Raw genomic sequence first — 19441 nt, 5'->3', positions numbered from 1 at the left:
TCATCAGCTGGATAGGCTGTCCACCCTAGTCCAGGCTTTAACTCAAATCTCTGATTGGCTTTCTAACAATTACCTTGTTTTAAACATGAACAAGACAGAGACCATGATCATAGCTCCTCCTGATCTATATTCTAAAATCAGTCAGGTTCTTGCCCCTTTCTGTTCTTCTGCTAAGCCAAATATTCGAAATCTTGGAGTAATATTTGACTCTTCTTTGGGCCTTGACTCACACGTAAAATCTCTGTCTCGTTCCTGTTTCTTTCATTTAAGGAATATTTCCAAACTGCGACATATGGTCTCCTTAGCTGAACTGGAAAAAATTGTCCACGCATTTGTGTCATCGCGTTTAGATTATTGTAATTCCCTGTTTACCAGCTTGGATAAATCATCTCTTTCTCGCCTCCAAGCTATACAAAACGCAGCAGCCAGACTGCTAACTCGCTCTAGCAAGCGAGCTCACATCACTCCTATTTTATGTTCTTTACATTGGCTCCCAATAGATTTTAGAATTCGTTTTAAAATTATTGTTTTAACATACAGAGCACTAAATGGCCAAGCCCCAGATTATTTATCCAAGCTTCTCACAAAATACACTACTGCTCGCCGTCTCCGCTCACAGACTCAGAGTTTGTTGGTTGCTCCCAGAACACGTCTGAAGACAAAAGGGGACAGAGCCTTTCAGGCTGTGGCGCCAAGGCTGTGGAACAGTCTACCTCTACAACTACGTTTGGTTGACTCTGTGGAATCCTTTAAAAAACAGTTAAAAACTTTACTGTTTAAACAAGCTTTCTGTTGACCAATGCTTTTTACATTTTTATATTTTTTAATTTACATTTAAATTATATATTGTGTATATTGTGCATTTTGCTATTTATTGTACTGTTTATTTTAATCTCTGTGTGCAGCGCTTTGTGACTACCTGTCTATGAAAAGCGCTTAATAAATAAACTTTACTTACTTACTTACTATCTTTTAAAGATCCGAGTCAGAACGCCTAGAGGCACACTTAGGTCACACCAACTGGTCTGCTATGGACTCGACAGCATAGCAGAAGTCCACAAACATGTCACACCGAGTCAGCTACAAAGGTTCTTTCCGGATATACCACTCGACGATCTTGTAAGACCGAAAGACATTCATCTGCTCATAAGTCATAAAGAAGGTCGGCTAGCGCCTCAGAGGAGCAGAGTCATTGGTGACCTTGTGTTATGGGATGGGCCACTTGGAAAGACAGTTGGGGGAACTCACCCTGAGCTGTTTGAGGAGCTTACTGTCTCTGCCCACATGTCCAAGACACACTTTGCCAGGTCAATGAGAGCAGCAGCTGTCAAGTATGAGGAGCTCATTGGCGAAGCCTCAGACCAGTCTTCAAAAGGGAAGCATGTTCCGGCTAAGTTTCAGAGGTCAAGCACCTCAACCACCAGTCGAGAATTTTTAGAGTGGTGGAAGTGGGATAGTATTGGTGCTGCATGTGAGCCAAAGTGTGGGGGTTGCCGTTGTGGAAATTGCCAGCCAGGTGGGAAAGAAATGACACTGGCTGAGGAAAGAGAGCTTGAAATAATAAGAGAAGGGCTCACCTATGTCACAGGTGATGGTCACAGCGAGGAACCACACTGGCATGCCAAGTACCCCTGGGTTGAAGATCCAGCGTCCTTACCAGACAACAAAAGAGGAGTTGAGAGCACATTCCTCCGGACAGAGAAGCAGTTGGCCAAGGAGCCTGAATGGAAAGCCGCTTATGCCGCTCAGGTGCATGACATGGTGGAGCGTGGGGCTGCAGTCAAGTTGTCCAAGGGCATGATCAGTAACTGGGATGGGCCAGTGTGGTACGTGAGTCACCTCATTGCTCCGAATCCTCACTCTGTTACAACTCCAGTGAGGCTTGTCTGGAATAGCAGCCAGAGGTTTAGAGGTGTGAGCTTGAACGACCTGCTAATAAAGGGTCCAGATGTCCTCAACCAGATTCGGGCAGCTCTCCTCAGATTCAGAGGCGGAGTGTATGGCGCCCTTGGTGACATAAAAAAGATGTACAATTCAGTTTGGTTGGAGGACAGAGAGATGAACCTGCATAGATTCCTCTGGCGGGACTCTGAGGATGACGAGCTAGAGGAATATGCAATCACAAGGGTGAATATTGGAGATAAACCGGCAGGATGCATTGCACAGCTGGCAATGCGTGAAACTGCCAGCCTTTCTACCTTTTCCCACCTCAAGGAGGAACGTCAGGTACTCCAGCAAGACAGTTATGTCGATGACATCCTTACCTCTCACAATGACATGAACCAACTAGAAGTCATTACAGAGAACATTGGGCGAATTCTAAAGGCTGGAGGATTTGAGCTGAAGCCTTGGGTCTTATTTGGGCAAAGTGGGAGGAGGAAGCGCGATGACAAGGGTGAGAAGACAAGGATGAAAACCATAGTCCTACCAAACCAAATGCGTGACGAAGAAAACAAAGCTCTTGGTCTGGGTTATACAGTGGAAGAAGACAAGCTTCATGTCATGGTAGCAATCAACTTCTCCAAGAAGAAGAAAAAGATGCGAGTTGGCCAAGACCTTGTCCAGGAGCAGATTAAGACCCACACGCCAAACCCGCTGACACGAAGAGAGCTTCTCAGTCAAGTGTCAGGGTTGTATGATCCAGTCGGTTTGGTCACTCCTGCAAAGCAAAAAGGAGCAATCTTAGTTCGCAGAGCATTCCAAGAGACAAAAGTTGAAAGCTGTTTGGTCAAGGACACTTGGGACATGGCGCTCTCAGATGCCCTGAGGGAGGACGCCATTAGGCTTTTTGAGGAGTATGCCCAGCTCAGCAAAGTCACATTTGCCAGGGCGCTAACTCCCCCATGCTTCACCGAAGAACCCTGGGCTATTACTTTCTCCGATGGAAGTGAGCAAACCTATGGGGCAGTGTTGTACTTAAGGTGGAATTCAGATCAGGGCTCAATCATTAGATTGGTGGAGTCCAAAGCTAAGTTAACGCCATTGGACCACAAAGGGGATGTTGTCAAAGCAGAGCTGTGTGGGGCAGTGTTTGCCTCACGCCTAAAGAAATACTTTGAGGCGCAAAGCCGGATTCAGGTTGAGAGGTGGTATCACTTTGTCGACAGCCAAACCGTCATTGGGGCAATACAGAGGGAGAGCTATGGTTATCAGACCTTTTTCGCAAATAGGATTGGAGAAATACAGAGCAGCACAAGGACTCAAGATTGGTGGTGGATCCCTGGCCCTCAGAACATTGCGGATGTAGTCACAAGAGGAGCCAGTCCCAGAGATCTAGATGAAGACTCAGAATGGCAAAATGGTCCAAAGTTCTTGAGTTTGCCTGTGAGCGAGTGGCCAGTTAGGTCAGCGAAAGAGTTAGCCGTCACTGCCAAAGAAAACGTCAATAAGCTGCAAAGAAAGGCATTTGTCGCTGCCTTGACAAGGGCCGAGGTAAGAGGGCAAGAAGAAAAGCAAAGTCGGGCTGAGGCCCAGGGAGAGCAGCGAAGACCACCTGCAGGGTCAGTCATCAAGAACCTTGTAGATGTCAAGAGGTCCAGTGACCTAACCCGATTGGTAAGATCAGTTGCTTGGACTTGGAGAGCAGCTAGAAAGTTTCTTGGGGGAAATCCAGCTGCTAATGACCCAAAGTGGGAGGCAGTCCCGTTGGCAGGAGTAATTTCAGTGAAGGAACGTGAAGATGCCCTAAGAGACATCTTCCTTGCAGCACAAGACAGCGCAGTCTTTCCAAACACTACTACAGATAGACTGGTAGTATACAAAGACCCAAGCTCTGGGCTCTTTGTTTGTGGTGGCCGAGTGCAAGCTTTTAAGAAAGACCAGATTAGTGTTCCCATCTTGGCTTATGATGCTTGGGTGTCTACACTGTTAGCCCGGGAGGCCCACAATGAGAGTCATGAGGGAGTTGCTGGGACCCTGCTCAGAATGAGGAAGAAAGCGTGGGTCATAAGAGGGAGAAGGATTGCTCAAAAGGTTGTTGATGGTTGTGTGGTTTGCCGGAAAGCAAAAGCACAGAGTTGCCGGCAAATAATGGGCGACTTACCTCCGGAAAGAACTCAACCTGCTTTACCTTTTGAGTTCACAACAGTGGATCTCTTTGGACCCTACCAAGTAAAGGATGACGTCAAGAAAAGAGTCATGATAAAGGTTTGGGGGGTTGTATTCTGTTGTATGGCCAGCAGGGCGATTCACACGGAGTTAGTAAACTCCTTGTCGACTGAAGGCTTCTTGATGGCTTACCAGAGATTTACAGCAATTAGAGGACATCCAAGAAAGATCTGGTCAGACCCAGGCACCAATTTCATAGGAGCAAAGCCTGTCTTGAAGGAACTTTACAGATTCTTGGAAAGTCAGAACAAGTTCGTCTTGGAGGAGACTGCGGCAAAGAATGGAACAGAGTGGATGTGGAAAGTTAATCCAGCTGATTCCCCACATAGGAATGGAGCTGCTGAGGCTGCTGTGCGCATTGTGAAGAGAGCGCTCCAGAGTCTTGGAAGGGACTCCGGGCTAAGTTACAGTGAGTTCCAGACAGCTCTTCATGTGGCAGCTAACCTTGCAAATGAGCGCCCGATTGATGCCAGAGTACAGAGTCGGGAAGGTTGCATTCATTACCTCACACCCAACAGTCTTTTGCTTGGTCGAGCATCTCAAGATGGGGACTTCAAGATGTTTGACTTTTCCATTTACCCCTATAAGAGACTCCAGGCGATTCAGGCAGAAGTGAGCAAGTTTTAGAGGTCCTGGAGCCAACTTGCTGGCCCTAATTTGTTTGTAAGGAGCAAGTGGCACACTGCACACAGAAATGTCGCTGTTGGAGATGTTGTCTGGTTAAGTGATCAGAATGCGCTGAGAGGACACTTCAAGATGGGCATAGTTGTCAGCACTAATCCAGACAAAAAAGGTATTGTGAGGGACGTCAATGTCCGGGTATGCTCAAGTTACAGCGGTTCTGTGGCTAAGTCCTTGAGAGCGAAGGACTTAAGCTCTGGTTCAAAGGGAGCGACTCCGGTGACTCAAGCTACCATCCTTCATAGAGACGTCAGATGTCTAGTTGTTCTATTACCTGTGGAGGAGCAAAATGGAACCAAGCCGTCACCATCATGCTTCAATGGGATGAGTTAAACAGCGGTTTGCTTGTGAAGTTGGCGATCTCCCGTGTTCCAAGGGAAGATCGAGTGGGAGGTGTCAAGTCAAACCGAGTAGGAGGTGGAGAGCCTGAGGTAAAAAAGTAAAAGTGGTAGACTGGAGGGCGGAACTAATCTTGTGTCTGGGTTTCTGTCTGGGAGGAAAAAGAAGGTGAACTGGGGAACAACAGGAAGTTGCCACTTACGGGAAAACCCAGCATAATTCTTTCAACAAGTTGTCACCAACATGGATAGTGTGTTGAACTGATGTATCTACAAAGCCAGGGAGGCAGCCGGTAAGGAAATGGTTGCTGATTATGTTAAAAGACTGGTTGAAGCGAGTTGCTAAAGAATCGCGGCTGCCGCTAGCTTACATAGCATTAGCATTGTGCCGTGAGTTGGTCGGCTGTTTACGAGCGGCACCATTGTTTATTGTTGGTCTGTGTATGGAAGACTATTAATGCTTGCATATGGTTAAGAGAAGCTGGTTATAAATACTATTGTTACTGCTTAAGTTCAAGTGCAGATTGATCATTTAATTTATCACTTTAATAGAAAGCAGTATTTTTCAAGTTGTATGTACAATTGTTAGTGAATTACATAATTTGAGCATTTAAAAATACTCAAGTAAATATTGTGCTACAAAGCTTATGTGCTGCATTGATGTGTTTTAAAAAAAAATGTGTTTGGTATTGTTCACAATATTTGCAGATGTGTGATAGCAAACATAATTTGTATTTTGGGTTTTGGTTTGTATTTAAAGGTTTTTCACCTATGACTGACTATGGCCGAAAAGAAGATTAAAGGAAAAAAAAGGAAAACAAAAGATCTGCCTGGTCATTGAGTGAAACCCAGTTAGACACCTGTGGTAGATGCATCAATCCCTTTCAAGCAGGGAAGCTGCACAAACTTAAAGAGCTTGACAATCATAGTATCTTTTCCTCCTCTCAGCAGCCTTTTGAGAGTTTTGGTTGGGATAGGCTTCCTCCATACCTCCCTTCCATTTCACCCCATAGTTGTACTGGTCACTGTGCAGCTTCAGAAGCATATAAACATCTCCCATACAGAAGGTAGAATGAAGAATTGTATTCCAGTAACTCCAGTAATGACTTCCAGAATTTCTTCACAAATAAAATGCAACCATTAGAGAAAAATATCATTAAGTACAGACACTTTAATACCTATTGATATTTACTTAGAGCGTTCCTGTCAGGGTTTGGACAGATGTGAGATATGCTCTTTTTCTTTTCTCTTCTTGCTCCAATTACCCCTTATAACAGGTTGCAGCAGATGGTTGCACCTCCCTGAGCCTGGCTCTGTGGCCGTTTGTTTTCATAGGTGGTTGTTGGATTGGATCATCAGAATGCTCTAGAGTCTTTACCTTTGAACTAAATTGAACTAAACTAAATTTAATTGTTACAGCGTGATAAAGCACAAGATGAAAGCTGAGCGACGAGACTTTCTTTGGTTGCAAACAGAATTGGATGTTATTGAAGGTGTTGTAAATTCTGTTGCAGTGGCTTTTTCACTGATGATGAAGTGGACTGATGACAGATGAGAGTGGATAGTGGTGGAGCCCTTCAGCATAGCACAGCTCAGTTCGAATCATGGTGTTTCTGCCTCATGGGACCTACCTCCTCATACAGCTGACTCTGGCTGTAAACCAATGGTGATATGAGTCAAACCCCTGGAGCCAAGAGAAATTTGTACATGATCCCACTTCCAGTCTCCATTTTGCATTTTCATACAAATGGCATCATGCATTAACCCTATTCTTACTAATGTTTTGTACAAAAATCTACAGCAGAAAAACTGAATCCCTGAAAGGATGTTTTCATAGTCTAAACATATATTCACATTGGAAAATTACTGATCTGCACCACCCAAACAGCCCTCTTGGTCTATTCCCTTTATTTGACTGCTTTTTAAGCTGGCTATGGCCAGAACTTGATTGAAAATGCCCCACCAGTTACCACTCACCCATTTTCTTCCACTTATTAAATTCAGGGTCGTGCGTCATCATAGAACTTTGAACTTGGGAGAAATCCAGAGTATCCAGAGAGAACCCACATAGACATGGAGAGGACATGCAAACTCTACAGGGAATGGACCTTCTTGCTGTGAGGTGACAGTGTTAACCACCACTGAAATTACTGAAAGAGAACACAGACAGCAACACATGTCATGTAAAAACATTCAGACACATGGATGTACAAAATCCATCTCTATCTTATCAACTAGTAAAGGTAATGCATTAGACTTGTAAGACCTCTGGACTTTTAGATGATAATCTTTTTGTGTATTTCATGGACTCTACTTGTGAAAAAGTTTACTGTGTTCATTTCACCACTGAATAAGCTATGTATAAAATAAGCTCATTGCTGCTGTAGCTGCTGAAGCACTGCATTGTATTTCTCTGAAAAAACTGCAGAAATTGGAGAAAGAGAGTGATTCATGAAGGGGGCCCCGTTGATGCTAGTGTAAAGAAAACAGCAGGTGCACAGATTGAAAACCTGCAAAAAAGTATGCTGCCTGATCCTAGTCCTCACTCTTAGGAAGCAGTTTCACAAAAAATCATACAGCAAATCAGAAGGTTCATGGCAAGCTAAATAACACTGCAATACCCCTCTCAAAAGAAAAAACAGAACAGTAACTTAATTAAGTTTAAACACCTTTATTTCTTTACTTTTTACATTTATTTGATACTGAATTCTGTGACACCTTTAGATGTGAGGACCAATTGTGGCCATGAATAAACACACACTAAACCTCTTGGTTTTATCCATCTCCAATTGTTTCCAAAAGCAACAACTGCTCACACTCCTAATTGTTCACTAAAGGTAATCTATCGCTGTGAACATGACATCAGCAACTGACTGTTGCCTATAATGGCATTATAATGTGAATTTTTATTAATGTTCACTGAAGAATAAGCAGCTTACTTATTTTACTTTGTGTTGCATTTTATACAGTATACAGTTTTATACATTTTTATACAATATAGTGGATACAGTATAATATGTACAGTTGTTTCCTGACTAATGATCTCACCATGTATTCCTTCTTTATTTTCTGTAAGAGACCAAAATCAACACAGCACTGGTGAATCTGTTTGGTTCGGTTAAATAATGAAAACAACCAGAGACGGCAACACCACCTTTCCTTCATCATCATGTAGCGCCTTGTTTTTCTTAAAAGCCCTTTTTTCTGTCTTTTGTTTCTAGCACTTACAGAGTAAACATTTATATTTTTCTCAAGCCTGAGGGTTCTGATCTGAATATTCATAGATTATTGATTATTTCAGCTCTGGAAACGGAGGCTGCTCTGTCACCCTTATTTGGTAAACACCTGTTCCTCACTTTCCTATTAATGTGTCTTTAAAGGTTAATTGATAGAACAAAGTAATAGCTGAGGATGAAGCTGGTCACAGGAGTGTATTACCGGCGTCAGCAATCTACCCAAAAGACACAGTTGCAGAAATCACAAGCTAACAATAAATGACTAACAGCAAATATGTATCTACAGTATTATATAAATCATGCGATTAAAATACACATTACTTTGAATCTTTTTCTTGCTCACAACACAGATGAATGTACTTTTATTAAACAAGTCTCAGCGCAATCCTTCTTATTTTGTGGATTCTGTCACTACTGCAGGTGTTCAGTCACATTAATGTGTTTTTTTTACTTCCACTCATCCATCCATCCATCCATTCTCTTCCGCTTATATTTTTCAGGGTCGTGGGGGGGCTGGAGCCTATCCCAGCTACCATAGGGTGAGAGGCAGGATACACCCTGGACAGGTCCCCAGTCTGTTGCAGGGCTAACACATAGAGACCATTCGCACTCACATGTCCATTGTCTGTTATTCATTTCCATCTGTGCTTTTTGCTGGTAGTTTTTAAGTTGCTCTGTATTTGACCTCTTAAGGCAATTGTAAAACACAGGGTTTTTCAGCTAGATTTCTGAGAAGCTCTGGGAATAATGTTAACAAACCAATTTAAAATGTCAGAGAGCAGTGGAGCACATGACATTGGCATTATATCAACCCTTAATGCTGTACACTTTTGTCACTAGGTTAACAGAGTTGACAAAATGTCCATGCAGTTATTATTTTGGAGCAACAAAAGGAGATCTGTTTTACTTTGTCTCAAAGGGAGATGGGAGATGTAGCGTATTGGTGCATACAGTCACAGTCTGAGTGAATGTCAGAGGCCTTTTTATCCCTCCCTGCCTTTGTGATTGATACACTCAGACTGTGAACTGAAGGCTTTGTGTGAGGCACATAGGAAAAGGCAGCTGCTCCAAAGTCTTTTTAATAGAAATAAATCAAACTGGAAACAAATACATCAGTAATAAAGAAACATGATTTTTGATGCAGTGAAATAATATATTTTTTGATAATAATATTTCATTATATATTATCATAATATATACTATTAAATGTTATACTGCATTCACTTGATCCTCATGTCCTTTACACTTTTCTTAATCTCTGAGTGTAGTTATCTCATTCATTTTTCTCTCCCTGAGAGATACAGCAGCTATACCTTTAGCTAGCAGACACATTGTGCAACAGACTGTACACATACGGTGTGTTGCGTGGCCAATATTTGTTGAGCTGATAAAAGTGTTGCATTTAAAATTACCTGCCAGAAAACATTATTCTTTTTCTATTTGCTACTTTTCTGTTATGCTTATACCAAGACAAGACCACAGCTTATGAAAATCTGCATAACAATTGTCATTCCAGATCGATCCATCCCACTTTAACCCCTGAGTATAGGACTATTATGCAAAAATTATCGTTTTGCTCTTTCATCTCTTTGTGTGCTATAAACCCAAGTGATGGATACAACAACCGGATTGTCTTTTATAGAGCATTGTTCCCTTGATTTAGGCTCAAATTGGTTTGATGTTAAAATACACACAGTGGTGGAAAATAAAAACTTACCTCAAATGCATTGAAGCTACAGCAATGAGTCTGTTTGGAAAATTTAAGGAGCACAAGGTTTACATATTTGTGGAAAGATGTGGGGAGTAAAAGGAAAAAGTTTGCAGAACAATAAATACTCAAGTAAAGTACAGATACCTGAAAATGAACAAATACAATAATGAAATATTTGCACTTCATTGCTTCCCACTTCTGTCATCTTACAGTAAATATATTTATTTGCAACACAAACCAGCCAGCCTGTAACCCTGACATTATCCCCTCTTAAACAGATGCTCCAAGACAGCCTTCCAGTTTTGTCCAGATGCTGCCTGTTGAGCTTCACAATGAGGGAAGGGTCCAGGATGAACGAGTGGGGGATTCACGAGTGCTCCTCTCAGTCCACCAAGATCTGGAAGTTACAGGCTTTTAACTGGGAGACATGGAAGGGGGGATGAATTTTCATCAAAGGAGAAAACTTGAGATGGATGGCAAATTGAATAATCAATCGATATCATCAAAAGTGAGTTTCCAAGACATTCCTTTCTGTTGAATGTCTTTCTACTGTTGGCATAGCATCGATTTTGATTGGATTAAAGGGGAAAACCCAGCGACTGAGGAAATTAGTTGAGCATATTCTACTCAGGTGAGATGTGAGCTTCATAAGTGGAGCCTATACAGCAGAGTGCTGCCTCTAATTCTTGGTTAGCATTTTCAGTTTGCGCATTGGATTATGGGTGGTAACCTGATGGCAGACTAACAGTGGCACCTAACACTTCAAAGAAAGCTTTTCAGACACAGGATGTTAACTGTGGTGCTGTGGAGCCAAAAAAATCATGATTGCTGAGTAATATTGCAGTATCTAGGGCAGTGTGCGATTTAGGCCATTAACAAAATCCAACACTATGTGAGACCATGGGCAGCCAGGAATGGATAAGGAGTAGAGCTGATCAACTGGATCAGTCTGTGGAAAACTAGCATGACAGGGTATAAGGTTTGAACCAGGATAGTAGGATATGGTGAAATTAAACCAGCCACTAACGCCAATTTGTTGGGAGTACACATCCATTGGAGTATGAATGTTAGATAGAAAGAGCATAGACAAAAGTGCTTGTGTGTGTAACGCACCTTGAGTGCCCAGAGTAGAAAAGAGCTAAATAAAAATCAGTCCATTTACATTTATGTCCAGATTAAACAGTGTGCATTCACTTGGTGCAGCTGTTTTCTTCACCTTTAAAGTTGGAGCTCTGGTTAATGTAGATGTGGTACTAAACTGCATATTATTTTGAACTTTTTCCTTTTTGCCAATGTCACATGGATAAGCATGAGAAAGATACACATGCACACAAAAGAAAGACCCCGAGGATCTTTTTGTCATGCTGAATTTTTTAAAATGCTGCAACTGTGGCTTTGCCTGGAGTGCTGCTTCTCTAACCTGGTCGATGTCTTCTTCTCTCTTCTGTGCCCTATCATAACTCACCACCCTCCCTAAATCCTGTCTGCCCTTGCCCTTTACTCTACCACCACCATGAAAATGCTGTAGACAGAATCAAGTGAATTTTTTAGTAAGTTTCCCAAATATTTTGTAGCTGGGGGACCAACTACTTCCCCCTTTGAGTGGGTCATAAAATTATTATGAATCTAGGTGTTATTTTTTTCTCTCAGTTCCAAAAAGAAAATATTACCCAGAAAGCAGTTTGTGCAGAGCCTCTAGCTCTTCTTCAAGCCACTGTCCCAGGGAGTGGGAGTGAATGTGTGCATGAGGGATGATATTTTTGACACAGCTGTGTGCATGGTTGTATTGTCGATTTATGAATATTAATTGAGGTTTGACACTATTATTGCCTGAAATGCATGCTGAAAGATGGCATCTTGCCTGTATCATCTACACAGCAATAAAAAGTTAAATTGGAGTGCTGCACCATATTCTTTATCTATGATTTATGCACTTTACCATGACTGAAAATAGAATCTAAGAATCTCAGGACAAAATAAAGTACGTATATGAAACTACATCCTCAAACTCTAAATGTCTAACTCTAATGTCATATCTATTTGCATGTAGCTTGGGCAGCTTTGTTTGATGGTTAATTAAAGTATGCACTTGAGCTTGTATTGGATAATTTTGTTCATTTGGGGACAACACAAGCTGTAACAATTTATTTTATTGCTTTATAGGTGTTAAAAACGTAGCCAAAGCGAGCTGCTGAGTAGGTGGGGAAATGGTGCTTAGCAGTAGATTGTAAACTAGGAAGAAGACCCACTGTAAATGATTATGTTTGATTTTGTGATGCAGGTGTCCATTATGTATGTGGACTTCATGTATTTGTTAAATGCCATCACTTTCCATTATGTCAAAATATAAACCAAAGGGTAGTTGGTGGTGGTGGAGGGGATTATAACAGTCTGCTGCCATAGCTTTATTATACTACTACTGCTACTACTACTAATAATAATAATTTGTTTAATTATTATATGTATACAAGCATGTTTGTTTTGGGTTTTTTTTTTTTTAGCATTGCCCCATGGAAGTATGGTAGCTGACATAGGTTAGCTAGCCAGGTTGCTAACAGCCAAAAATGATAAACATTACTCTTCTGGATCCAATTAAAATAATCTGAAAATATTGAAAATATTTGAAAACTATGCCTAAACTAAAACACAAATATCAAGTAAAAATGAGCAACAAAATGACAAATGTGGGCTAGATGAGTAAGATGTCGTTTTATAGAGTCGGTATTTTTCATTATAGTGTGAACAAGATGCAGATTAAATTATATGTGTAGACCTTTATTTTGCATAGACCTTTAATGTAAGTAGTTTCATGACTCACTGGAAATCAGCCTAATCTTTTAAAACTCGATATGGTGCTTCACCAGATGTAGAGTGAAATGTCCAGGTCTTTTACTAGTTTTTCTCATTTTGTGCTGGTTAGTGCTGTGCGTGCAGTGTACCAAGTGTTTTTGAGCTTTTTAGATTAATAGTGTTGAATAGTAAGATGAAACCAAAATGGTTAGTTTTGAACAGAAACTGAAACACTTAAACATCCTCATGTTTGGATTACAGTCATCATTTGCTCCATTATCCAAGACTTCCAGTGTTTCTTTGTTGCTGACACGGGTTTTCCTTGGTTGTCAGGGATATCTATTTACATCTTGCTCCTGACATCGGACTGTTAAGGAGTCAGGCCGTGATGATGCCTCTTAGGTAGACACCTTCATTTTTAACAGACATATAAAAAGTCTATCTGAGGCAGCCCAACAGGCGTGAAATGTGAAAGGAAGACATTCGAGGACAGAAAATGCAGAGGACTCAAATTACACTCCTCATCGCTTCACTACCTATCACTACTTAGTATAGTCACTGCTCTCCCAGACACCAAAATGCCTTTTAAACCATCACTTAATCCCACCTAATGAATTAGAATCCCCTTTTTTCTTTGCTGGGTAAGTAGGGCTTAACGGTAATTGAATGGGTACTACTACTCTGCATATTTTTTCTTAAGCTAAGAAAGGGAGAGGGTAAAAGGAAAGATATGTGAATTTAATGTGAGCTTACTAAGAGGAAACTGGCCTTGAGTCCACAAAACGATCTTAAGAGGAGGGGTGGGGGCCGTTCAATTCCTGCCTGTGCCACCCCTTTACTGACCTTTTTGAAATGGACTTTAATGCATAAAGTGGAATAAAGCAGAATTAATCATGTGCAGGGACTAGGTCATGGACAGGGGTGTAACACAGATGGCTGAGTGGCACTGTTGGTGTGTGTGTAGCCTATATGTGGGCGGTGATCACGACCCACCCTTCCCAAACATACACATTTTCACATACACACACACCTATAGGTGTAATTCGCATTCTTTGTCAAACAAAAGTGGAGGCAAGGTGAAGAATGTGTACACACACAGACACACACAGGCACACAGATAACTCGCCCATTTAATCACCCTCTAGAGTTTGAAGAGTTTCAAAGGTTACCACTGCAGCTGTAGTCAACAGAAGATCTTTCTTTCACTTTTCTTTCTACTCAGTAACATGTCAACCTCACATGATACTTGTGATACATGATAATTCAAAAACATAGGAGAAAACATATCTTTTGTATATGACTTAAAAGATGTGTTGCCAACATCTTCGAAAGGACTTGAAAGTCAATGCCTTAGTGGGCCTGGCTGTTTGGGCACATAAAGGACCAATAGCATAATTGGCAGGGGTGGTCACAATTTTTTGGCTAATCTTTGTGTCCCAGGAACAGTCTCCTTTAGCTTCAGTGGGCATAAACCAAATCCAAAAACACCTTAAAGTCAAAGACAGAAGTGTCTTTGAATATCTATACATTTTTTTCTGTTTGGACAACACTAGTAGCTTTATTAGAACATTAGGTTTCCTTTTAAGCTATTGCTACATGGCAAATTGTAGCATTAGCAACTTTGATCTAGTTCTTCCTGTCCTCTCCCATATCCCTGTGTGTGTGTGTATTGATGTGCTGGTTTTGGAGCATTGGTGGGACCTGTTGGTCATCACACACCTGCATTTGGTGACTTCAACAGGCACTTTTTAACCTTCAGTCTTCGCTGGATTGTTAAATCAACATTTAGTGCAACCTGGCTCCTAGCCTTCAGTATATGTTTCCACTTACCTGTGAGAGAGAGAGATTCACCTGCCTGTCATTGTGTTCTGGTTTGCCTGGAGAATTCACGGACACAGAGTGGTGAAAACCATATTAGTATTATGCTTCTTCCGTTTTTCCATATTTTCCTCTCATTCTCATGTTGGGTTTGCTGCCAGATTCATCATTGTTTTGTATTTTCAATTTTTGTTTCTTTTTCTTTTTTCAAATTCAGTTTAGTTACCATAGTGGGGTTTCAGTTTAGTTTATTAGTTTCAGTGTTAGTTTTAGTCTTGTGTCAAAGGTCAGAGGCACATCCAGTCTCAGTAAACACGTCCATCAGTGCCCCATCAGGCAAGACGTAGTAAAGTTTTTACACAGCTTTTTGCACTTGAGTGGCTGTAGAGCGGGTCATCTATTGATCGGACAGTTGGTAGTTTGATCCCTGACTCCCCCTAGTCTGCATGTCAAATATCCTTGGGCAAGATATTAGCCCCAAGTTGCTCTCCGATGCATCCATCGGAGTGTGAATGGGAGTTAGAAAGTGCTAAGAAGCAGTCCATTACCAAAAATAAGGGTCTTTCCCTCATGTTTTTGTTCTACTTTATTTTTAACCTTCATTTTTTTTTCAAAATCTTTTTTTTTTAAATTTTTATTCTAGTTAACTAAAATGAGTTTTTTCACATCTAGTTTTCATATTTAGTTTAGTTTTAGTTAGCTATATTAGTCTTGCTAGCTATAGTATCTAAGTGGTTAAAAAATGCTACTGCATGAAATTATGGTTCAGCCCAATGCATAGATATTTTTTAGATAAAGATCACAGTGGTTGTTTAATCAGTTTTGTTAATCACTTATTTAACTTTGGGAAGTTTTACAAAAGTGTTGTTTTGGGCATAGATCTGCCGACATAACTTACTTAACTTACTTAAATACTTAAATACGACAGCTTTTTTTCTGTTCATGAAAAGGACAACTGCTATTTGTTTTTTTTAAGCAAACAGGTTTAGTATCCTATTTCCACATGGAAATTTTAATGTGTTATATACAGCCTGACAGAATAACATATGCCTGCTCACAAAAGATTTTTTTTTTGTCCATAGCATCCAGCTAGGTGCCGTTCTGGTTTTGTTGCAGTTGCTGTAGAAGAATTGTTGCTGTTGTGCTCAGTCTGTGTATCCAGGCTGGCTTCCTTGCTCTGCTATTAATACACAACAAGTCTCTGTTTGAGGGACTGCCAGACATCTCTGAAGTGTCACTCATGAAATAATGCTAATGTCTCACCTCCTGCACTTTGTTCAGTCCCACCTCTTGCTGTCATTCATTGCGTGTAAATTCCATGTGCACAATGGAAAGATTATGCACATAATACTAATATGGAACAAAGACACCCTTCTCCTAAAGCCAAAAAATTTGCAAAGCTACAAATTAATACCATTTGACTAAAATAATATGCAGCATCTGTAATATAAAGAAAAGCAATTTAACTATGTTTAGCACAGGTGTAAGAAATTGGATTTAATAATATGAATGATTAGATTATATTAACCCTAGTAGAGATCAAATTATTTATTTTGTATTTTTTTAGCTTGATGTATTTATGTTTTTTTGTTTTTTACTTTTTAATGTTTTGGGAGCAATAATTCAGAATGAAAATGCATTCAGTTTTCTGTCATTTATAATTTATGTAAAAGCTAATGAGAAAATCATTTGATAAATGTATCTGGCAGCATTTCTTTTGTTCTTTGGGCAGCCCTTTCTTTTATAAGTTCTGTTCCTTTGAAATGCAAAGATATGAGGTACATATCCAGATGTTTTCTCAACAAGAAAACATCATCTCTGCAAGTGTACTTTATGTAAATGATTTTACTACGGTTGCATAAATACCGTTACTGAGAACTTTGCTTTGCATGCACTTATGTCACTATTGTCATGTCTGCCTTTACAATCTTTGGAGAGTTTGGAGTAATTCTCCAGACTAATCTGTCATCAAATGGGAGATAACAGATTTTTCAGGATAGAACTGAGAAGCTGTTAATGAAGATATCACACAGTTATTTCTGTTAAATGCAAAGTGTTTCAACTATGTAATGCCAAAGGTAATATGAGTTGATGAGTTCAGTTCATGTGTGTGTTCGCAGTTGTCGTGTATGACTTGGTGTTGTTAACATTTCAGTATTCAGGTGAACAGCTGAAGCAGTTGGCTGAAAGTGAGGAAGGCTGCCGGTGTATCTCTCCTCTGATCTGGCAAAGCCTCGGGGTTAGAGATATGAGTAGAGGGCTCGCCGGTGTAGCTCTGAGACCCAGTCAGCCTCTGCGGGTGAGAAAATCTGGACTCGACCCAGTGGGAGTCGAGCAGGGGTGGGCCATAACACTTCAAATACTGTGTAAGGGTTATGTGATCCTCTCAGCACATGAGAGCCACTCCGGCGTGAATGTGAGCAACTGAGAAAGGAAAGGAAAGTCAGTGAGCGAAAGGGAAGAAGAAGGACAAGCAGGAGGAGAGAGAGAAAGCAGCAGAAGTCATAAAGAATAAATCACTAAGCTAAATGAACAAGGGAATGAATGAAAAATGAGAAGATGGGCAGAACAGAATGTGTAGAGAAGTCAGTCAGACAAAAAGAAAAGGAAGTGGGAGATTCAGGAAGGGTGGGGGGAGACACAGAGAGGGAGAGGCAGAGAATTGAGTGTTCAGTGTTGTAAGTAATGGCAGCACTGCAACCTTAATGCGGTGCTGCGCTGTGTGTGTCTGAGAATGTGCACTTTTGTCTCTTTATGAATGAAGTTAAAAGTGTGTACGCTCTCTGTGTGTGTAATTGTGTATTGCAGGAGTAATGGGGACATATGCATTTTTGTGTATATGGTTAAACAAACCAGAGGTCATGCAGCAAGCAGCAAGTGCCAGTATGTACGTAATGTACAGTAGTGAAAGATGCTGTAAAAGAAAAAAGAAAAAAAAGGCAGGGGGCTCTTCCTCCTTTTCATCTGCCTGCCAGCTCAAATCAGCGCCACCCTTTTCATCAAATGTGACAGTCACAACCGTCAGAGTCTATTCTAAAATCGCTGCCACACGGCTGTTACAGGCCTCAGTGGCAGAGCTCTGCTTACAGCGGCTGACAGAATCACGTTTCTGCACCGGCCAAAGGGGGTGGAAGAGAGTGAGGGAAGTGGAGGAAAAAGAAAAAAAGGAGAAAAAGCCAGGGAGATAGAAGACGGTGGGAAGAGGGTGGCTGGGCAATGTTGTTGTTGTTTTTGTAGTCGCATGGGTTATGCTGTTGCATTTAACAGTTTATAAACTCAACTGAAACCACATGTCAAGAAGGTGTTGACACTTATAATTCTAATCTTATACTGTCATGCAGCATCATCTCATAAAGGTGGAACAGTCACAACAAATAGCAAATTTTTTTTCCAACTCACAGTCAGTTATCATAGATTCGAAACTTGCCCAACTTTAAAGAAATAAAAATATGTTTAGTACCCAAAATAAACAGTTGGCCTCTGTGCATAGTTTCCACCTTTATATTAAATGTACAGTGAGTGAATTTTTTTATTGCCTTTCCGCAGCCCTTTAAGCTTTACCAGTATCCTAACAGGTGAGTTATAAAAGGAATCCAGATGTTGGAGCCTAAGGTCATTGGCTCACTGGTGGATTCTGCCATTAAAGGAATTGTTTTCTTCACTTTCACATTTTTCAGCCTTGTAGGGTGCTCCTAGCTTGCGCAAGTGGTCACTAGTGGTATGGCAGAAAAAAAAGTGTCATTTTCTATGTAAAAGTAAAACTGTAAAACTGATGAGAGGATGCCTCAAGGTCAATGAATGTTTTTAATATTATACATTATTGATTTATCATTTTCATTTTATGTTAATAAAATTTCTCCTGCATGTGGAAAGGTGATTTTTATTTTCATTCATTATTTTCTTTTGACATCCACCAAACCAAAACTTGATGTGACAGATTGTCCTCTGCATAAATCGACCCTCTGACCAATGCAATTCTATTCAAATTAACTGACTTCATTGTTATGGTTTGCCATTGTATTAACAGAGCCAGGGCTCAGACCTGGATCACTCAATATCTTTATATTGAAAGAGCAATGTTACGCAAATAAAATTGCAGATTTTCTTCTGCTGAAAACAAGACATACAGTGGCTTGCAAAAGTATTCGCCCCCCTTGAACTTTTCCACATTTTGTCACATTACAGCCACAAACATGAATCAATTTTATTGGAATTCCACGTGAAAGACCAATACAAAGTGGTGTAACCGTGAGAAGTGGAATGAAAATCATACATGATTCCAAATATTTTTTACAAATAAATAACTGAAAAGTGGGGTGTGCGTAATTATTCAGCCCCCTGAGTCAATACTTTGTCGAACCACCTTTTGCTGCAATTACAGCTGCCAGTCTTTTAGGGTATGTCTCTACCAGCTTTGCACATCTAGAGACTGAAATCCTTGCCCATTCTTCTTTGCAAAACAGCTCCAGCTCAGTCAGATTAGATGGACAGCGTTTGTGAACAGCAGTTTTCAGATCTTGCCACAGATTCTCGATTGGATTTAGATCTGGACTTTGACTGGGCCATTCTAACACATGGATATGTTTTGTTTTAAACCGTTCCATTGTTGCCCTGGCTTTATGTTTAGGGTGGTTGTCCTGCTGGAAGGTGAACCACTGCCCCAGTCTCAAGTCTTTTGCAGACTCCAAGAGGTTTTCTTCCAAGATTGCCCTGTATTTGGCTCCATCCATCTTTCCATCAACTCTGACCAGCTTCCCTGT

At 40.8% G+C, this 19441-nt stretch overlaps 1 protein-coding gene across 7 annotated transcripts; it reads left to right on the top strand.

The window, feature by feature from the left end:
• The first annotated feature begins 1261 nt into the window (after positions 1-1261).
• LOC109196067 (uncharacterized) lies at positions 1262-18758 on the top strand. 7 transcript variants are annotated; one of them, XM_025901929.1, is made up of 6 exons: positions 1262-5419; positions 6641-6792; positions 7131-7248; positions 8863-8901; positions 10352-10581; positions 15764-18758. In XM_025901929.1, the coding sequence occupies exon 1, from the start codon at positions 1285-1287 to the stop codon at positions 4732-4734; it is 3450 nt and encodes a 1149-aa protein (XP_025757714.1). In that variant the 5' UTR covers positions 1262-1284; the 3' UTR covers positions 4735-5419; positions 6641-6792; positions 7131-7248; positions 8863-8901; positions 10352-10581; positions 15764-18758. The 7 variants fall into 7 exon arrangements, with proteins under 7 accessions (XP_025757714.1, XP_025757713.1, XP_019204802.2 ...); XM_025901928.1 differs by lacking the exon at positions 15764-18758 and having other exon boundaries at positions 10352-12948; XM_019349257.2 differs by lacking the exons at positions 6641-6792; positions 15764-18758 and having other exon boundaries at positions 10352-12948.
• Positions 18759-19441: the final 683 nt, after the last annotated feature.

Source organism: Oreochromis niloticus, linkage group LG20, assembly GCF_001858045.2.
Source record: "Oreochromis niloticus isolate F11D_XX linkage group LG20, O_niloticus_UMD_NMBU, whole genome shotgun sequence".
NCBI lineage: Eukaryota > Metazoa > Chordata > Actinopteri > Cichliformes > Cichlidae > Oreochromis > Oreochromis niloticus.
Note: the sequence above shows the minus strand (reverse complement) of the source record. Positions and strands in the feature narration are given on the sequence as shown.